This window comes from Pteropus medius, unplaced genomic scaffold (assembly GCF_902729225.1).
Source record: "Pteropus medius unplaced genomic scaffold, Ma_sr-lr_union100, whole genome shotgun sequence".
NCBI lineage: Eukaryota > Metazoa > Chordata > Mammalia > Chiroptera > Pteropodidae > Pteropus > Pteropus medius.
Window position 1 is genome coordinate 168,570 of NW_024351647.1, and position 6,958 is coordinate 175,527.

At 43.6% G+C, this 6,958-nt stretch overlaps 1 protein-coding gene across 1 annotated transcript in view; it reads right to left on the reverse strand.

Annotated features, from left to right (window-relative positions):
- Positions 1–4,424, reverse strand: part of RTF1 (RTF1 homolog, Paf1/RNA polymerase II complex component) — a 41,572-nt gene extending 37,148 nt beyond the window's left edge. Inside the window, exon 1 of the mRNA XM_039843829.1 lies at positions 4,218–4,424. Coding sequence (XP_039699763.1) covers positions 4,218–4,424 — 207 coding nt within the window. The remainder of the gene's footprint in view (positions 1–4,217) is intronic.
- Positions 4,425–6,958: the final 2,534 nt, after the last annotated feature.

Below are 6,958 nucleotides of genomic sequence, written 5' to 3' on the forward strand. Positions count from 1 at the left end.
AGAGTCTATAGTGAAATGACTCTCTGTGAGGTGCCTGCCTCTGCCCCTCCCTCCTTTCCTCCCCTCTCTCCCTCCCCTACTTTATCTCTCTCCTCTAAGCTCCTTGAAGGTAGAAACTGCTTCTATTTTGTTCAGCAAGAGCTCTAGTGTCTAGCACTGTCCAATACATTTGTTTAAAATAAACAATCTCTGCCCTTCAGGAACTTATAGTCTAGGAAGGGAGCAATAAGTACACAAGCAGAACCAGTGTCAATAGATGGGTTTGGAATTTTTCCTAAGAGCCTCTCTGTTAAAGTTCCTGTGGGACTCAATCTTCCTGGCACTATTTCTAAAGAAAAGTTTAGTGAAATTACCAAATGAGTTACATCAAGTTACATGAAACATTATGACACAAATTTAAAACTTTGCACGTCAATACTGACATATCTCACAAGTTCGATCCAGGCTTTAAATGTAAAAAAGACTACATTAGAGAGCACAGCTTTTAAATTTCCCAACTTTAATGGGGAAGGTTTATGGAAAGATACTTTATAACAATAATATTTTTTACATGTCTAAAAATAATTCCTAGAAAATACTTAGGGGGTCTATTATCTCAAAGACAAACTTAATTATTGCTACTTCAGGTAGAATAGGCAGAGAAAAACTGGACATGACAACATAATCATTTTAAATATGAACGGAAATTAGAAATAAAGCTACCCAATATGCATGTAGCTCAATTTTCTTTTTCTTGAGAAAGGGAAAGTTTTTAAAAACACTGAGCTGTACTGATCTGAATAGAGAACTCTGATTCCTTTATTATCTTGGACACTTTTCATTTTCTAGGACCCATTGCATAAATATTATTCCACAAAGAGTGACACACATTATCTCCATGGAGGCAGATGATGGAGTAAAAAGCCTAGGTTTGCCTCAAATTGTTTCGTTTTTTTTTTTTTTTCCCAAGCGATGCCAAAGGCAAGTATCTTTGTGATTTGCGGTTTTAAAATGTTGAGAAAGGGTGTGGTCAACATAAAAAGTAAGGTCACTATAAGGTCACATGCTAAAAGAAATCCTTCAAATTCTCAGAGGTTTGAGTTTAAAAAGCACTGAATGTTAAAACAAATTTTAAACAACTCCAATTCAGTTACTACCTATCTCTTCCCATGAAGAAGAAAGAAAAAAAGAAATAGGCCTCAATAAAAAGCATCTCAGTAATTTAAATAGCTTCACGAATCCAGAACCAGCAGCTTTACAATGTTAAACATCACTGTTAAGTTTTTTCAGTTATACCTGCACACACTGGCCAAGACAGGAAGTTCTCTCCCAAACTACTTAGAATGTCTAACTAAAAAGATTTACTGGCATACAGACAGTGGTCTCAATCATTAACATAAATAAGTACCTGGGCTGTAATTGGTAAAAATGCTGAGTCTAGGACTCTGTCCCGTGAGGGTCTGATTCAGTAGGTCTGGTATGGGAGCTCCTGCAAAGTACATTTTAAATAAGCACCCAGGCAACTTCTGACATAGGTGGTCCTTCTCCCACTACTAGAAACAAACAAACAAACAAACAAACACTGTAGAAGGCTCACCTGCCTCACCTTTGGTAAGGACCAAGTTGGGGATATTTCTGACATGATGGCTTAGATTCCCATCCGGAAAACCCAGGGACAAAGGATCTTCTTACTAATTGTGCTCAATTCTCACACTAGACACTCAGAGATTTATTGTGGTTTGTTCTTTTCCACAACGACAATACACTAGAGAGCAATTACAGTGTTATATCCTCAATGAAGACTTGGAACTAAATGGAGCAGCCCAAGGCATCTTGGTCAGGAAAAGCCCAGATTTGTTCTGAAGATTCTGGTGAAAATTTCTAGACAGCAGAGATCTTTCTCTGATTCCTCTGACAGCTCTGGCATAGTGCTGAACAGAGAGATAGATTGAAGGCACTGGTGCCTCTCTTAGGATGTGCAGAGAAAGGGAATTTTGATCTGGTTCCCATCTGATAAAAGAATGCCAATAAGTGGTTGAAGAAGAGGAAGTTGAAATTGCTGTTAAAATGCATTAGGTATTACTTATATATTACATGCTAATGTCACTTTACAAATAGAGTTGGGTTTAAAGTTGCAATCACTTCCAATTCCTACTTCAGAATAGCTTTGTAGATCTACCACAAAAGGAAGTTCTCAACTCATTTCATTTGTCAGACTTCTGTGGAAAATCACTAAGGACAGAATAACTTGCTTTAGTTCATTTATCATCAGAACAGATGTCTTGAGAGTACTTTACCACGGAAGGCCCCCAAATAATCTTTATAACTGATGTACCAATTTTCTCTAAACTACTCAATGTACTTTACAGACATGAATTCTAGCAACACAGAAAATGGCCATGATATATCATTCTCATTCTGCAATATGAAAAATTTAAAAAGCGTAACAGATTAATTTGGTATAGTAGAAAGAATATATGCCTTGTTGTCACACAGATTTGGGTTCAAATTGCAACTCTACCACTTAAAAGTTGTATTATTCTAGGTAACTTAATCCTTCAATCTCCATTTTCCTCATATGTAAAATGGAGAAAATGATACTAACTTCACCATAATTTGAAAACTTGACAATTTAAATAAAGCACCTCATTAAAGTGACTAATTCACCCCAGGCAGTATGTAAATGATAGCTGATGTTATTGGAGATATCTACATTGCTTGATAGAAAAATAGCAAAAAAAAATAAGGTCTAAATCTCCTGTCAGTCTAAAATTATCAACCAAACTTTTACAGTCAAGAATATATATTTTTATATTTTTGTAAATTTCAGGAGCCTTTCAACGAGACTATGTTCAACTTACCTTTCAATTCCTATCCCAAAATAAGGTTTCTATTCCTTTGATAATTCTCCACAGAACTCATTAATTCTCCACCCCATAACACCATTTTCAAAATAGTCCTCTTCAACGCATCTCTAGTCTCTCCTCTTAAAGTCTTCCCTTTTCATGCCCTAATATTTTGGTCCTGAGATCTCTGGCCTAATACAAAGGGACCCCATGAAGCCATTTATACAAAAGTTTTATTTGCAAGTGCATATACCAACGTTCTTACAAATACATTATCTTTACAATAGCCCAATTAGATATACAAGACTGGTATTATATCTAGATTTTACAGTTATGACCAAAGATACACAGCTAGAAAGCAGCATAGCCCAGTCTAGAACTCAAATTTTCAGATTCCAAGTTCAATACTCTCTCCTTGCTCAACTTATAAAGCTACCTCTTTCATATTCTTTCTTTATATCATTTGTTCACAAAACATGGTGGGGACAATCCTCTTTGTATCTTCTCGTATCACTATAGCACTGCTACAAAGGACAGTTTCCTCCCTACAGTATTTTCTATAGTATATAAACAAACAATTTGAATAACCTCAAGACACTGAGATCAAAAGTTTCTTTCAATAGTTCCTGCACAATCTTCAAGTAAGAACTCTGGGATGCTGTATGAAAACGGCCAAGAGGCTTCGGCCATAGTCCCTTCCATGCTGCCCTATCTATTTCTCCACTTCTGCACTCTTTCCTCCTCCTAAGAGTTTTCATTAGTCTGACATCTCATCAGTGACTCTTCTCAACTAAGAAAGACCCTAGATGCCAAATAGATTCGTGCCAGCGGCTAAGTCTTCCTCGCCAAGCACGGCAGAGGTTCTCCAGAACATTTACGAATGTCCCTCCTCTCCATCCACATCCCTTGTCTGAAAAACTTCATCTTCTAGAGCCCGCACCTTCTCCCCCGACCCCCACCCCCACCTCCCGCCTCCAAGCCCCGCTCACCCCCTACACCTCCTCCAAAACCTCCCAGGCTCCCGGGCGATACTTCCTATCTCTCTGGGCCCAGATAGGCTGGCCTGCAGCCCGTCGCCCCAAACTGGCCCCGGAAGATCACGGATCCCTTCAGTCCCCCGAACCTGAGGCCCACCAGCCTGGTCCCTGCCCCGCCGCCCCGCCTCCCCGCCCAAGGCGCCAAGTCCTCGGGCTCTGTCTCCAGGCCCCAGCCGGATCCCGAAGGCCCTGGGAGCTGCAAGGAGGACAGGAAAGAAGCAGCAGCGGCGGTCAGGGCACGGGGCCGGCCGGGCGCTCGGGCCGGCAGGCCCTGGGCCCGGCCGGTTCTCGGCTCCCGTGGCCCGGACTCAGCCCTCCCGCTCCGCCGGCCCGCGCCTCCGCGGCCTGCCCTCACCTGATCCAGGTTCTCGTCGCTGCCGCTGTCTTCTGTGTCCGAGTCGATCACTACGCGGCCTTTCCGCTTCTTTACCATGGTGGTCCCCCGGCTCCCACGCCGGACGCCGCCCGGACTCCCCTCTAGCCCGCCTGCCAGTGGGACCGCCACTGCCGCCGCCGCCGCCGCCGCCGCCGCCGCTCGACCCACACAAAGGCGACCGCGCATGCGCGCTCCGCTCCGCCCCTGGCCCCGCCCCCGCTCGGCGCACGCCGTTCGCAGGCGCTCGGCGCCCCGCCCTGTCCCGCCCCGACGCAGCGTGAGAGGGAGGGCCTAGCGCCGGGCTGGGTTTCCGGCAGTGGACCCCTTTCCCTTTGCCCGCGCTGGCTCCTGGAAGCGTTCTTGCATCTCAGGTGCAAGCCCGAAGCTCCGTAGGCTGTCTACTTTTCGTGGACTGGATTCACAAACATCTGGGTCCGCTCTGAGGAGCCTTTCTACTGTCCGACACTAATGGAGTGCCGAGCGCGACGTCAAAGGCCGCCCTTCTGGAAGACAAAAGTCGCCTGGACCACCCTGAGGGATGAAGGATGGGATTAAGTCCTCCTACCTAGGTCGTTCAAGTGACAACTGAGCTGTGACCTGGAGGATGCGTCTGAGTTACTTGAAAGAAAAGTAGAGGGAAGGATATTCCCAGCAGAGAACCGCGTGGGCAAAGGCCCAGCGATAATAGAAAAAGTTGGGTTCAGGGAACTGAAAGTTCATTATGGCCGAACAGATGACATAGTGTGGGGATAAGACAGCAGAAGGACGGAGCGGCCACATCATTTAGAGCCCAGTAAGCTATATTTTGAAGTATTGGAAGATTTAAAATTGAAGAATGAACGACATTATTAGATTTGTGTTCTTAAAAGATTACTCAGCCTGCAGGGTGGCGAACGCATTAGAAGGGAGGGAGACTAAGGGCAGGGAGACCATATAAGCCTTTGGTATCATTTTAGCAAGAGACGGTGGTGTCCTGAACTAAGGAGGAAGCAGGGAATGGAGAGCAGTGGATGGATAATTGGGAAGGTAGTATTATCAGGATTTAGAGATTAGTTAGGATAGGAATAAGGTGAGGTCCCAGACACAAGTGATGCTCACTCACATTGTGGCATAGGAAGCTGACGGTGAGTGGGCCTTTTATAAGGAACACAGGTGGAGAAGTGGTTTGGGAAACTAATGTATGTGGGAAATAAGTTCAGTTTTATGCCTGTTGAGCTTGAGGTCAGCTGATAAAAAGGGCAACTCCAGAAGTGATTTGTGGGATTTGGAATATAGGTTAGGGAGCATGAGCAATAACAACTTGAAACTATTCTCAAAGCATTTAGGAGCCCATTAATTCTTTATTCTGATTATGAACTTGGAAGTTAGACCCCAGTCTTCCGTAGGCATTACTGGGCAGAGGCAGGGTGATGAGTTCTTGATCTCTGGCTCCCTTTTTCTTTTCCCTTTTACTGTCTAAATTTTATTTTCTCCAGGTTTAAATACATGTTACAAATGTACGTGCTTTAAAATAGTAATAAAATGTTGGTTCATACATAGAGAAATCCCTGGAAATAAACACATAAGAGAAATCCATACCGAGATGTCCAGTTTGAATAGGTGTTCAAGATTCAGAGAGAGAAAACAACCTAAATAAGGCACAGCTACCTCTTTACTCTAAAGGTATTTTCTTAAGATATAATTCCTAGACTTCTCTCCCTTAACATATACTTGGAACTGAGACCATGGCCAAGATGATCCAAAATTACTAGGCCAGCTCCATTTTTAGTCCCCCTGAAGCCTGGTGGCCTTCTGTGAGGTACAGTCCTCCTTTTGGTGATCTGATCATCTCCTGATTAGTGGGTTTATGGTCTGAAAACTGGCTCAGATCTGAGAGTGGGCAAAGGATGGTCACTTATTGAGGCAACTGCCCTCAGCCTCCTGATCACCCAACCTTGATTGCTTTTGACTGAAAGTAGAAGAGTCCCCTTGTTGGCTGTCCATCTGTTTTGTCCTTGGGGATACTGCGTTCTGTTAACCATCTACATAATTCTCTGAGGGTCAGGTTTTGGCTGTCACTCTGACATTTCCACTCATTATAATACTTGCATCTACTTGGCTTCTGGCAGATAAGTGCTGCCACCTAGCCTCTTGTTTCAAGATCCTGTCACCCCATTGCTTTTAGTTAACTGAGTTTTGTAACATCCTCTCCTACTGTCCTGTCCTACATAGGAGAACCACCACTGAACTTTTAGTGATGCTGGTGCACCTCTTACCATCACATTCCTTATGGCCTTGGTAAATAGAATATCCTGTTGGTCTTCCCATGAAACAATCATTTGGTGCGTTTTGGCAATTCTGGCTTTTTTTTTTTTCTTCATGTAGGCTATAGAGTTTTCCATGCTTCTAAGAGCCGTTCTGGGATCCTTGGCAGAGTGATAAGTTCTGTATCTCAGGAGAGTGTTCCCAAATCAATAAACTCCCTAATCCAGTTTTACAATCTGGTCTCCTTGATCAAGCATCCTCGGAATCCAATGTCTTGCTACTCTTCCATTACATGCTTAGGTAGCTCCTTTGGGATATAGTCCCTTTCCTCCCTTATCAGGTTCAATCTGTTCTCCACTGGATTACATAGTGTTTCAGCTTTAGTTATCGGCCTAGTGTCCAAGAGGGAGGTAAGGGCAGATGTTGAGGAGGGCACATGCAGTCTTTATAGGGTACAGGCGTCTGCACTGTCTAAT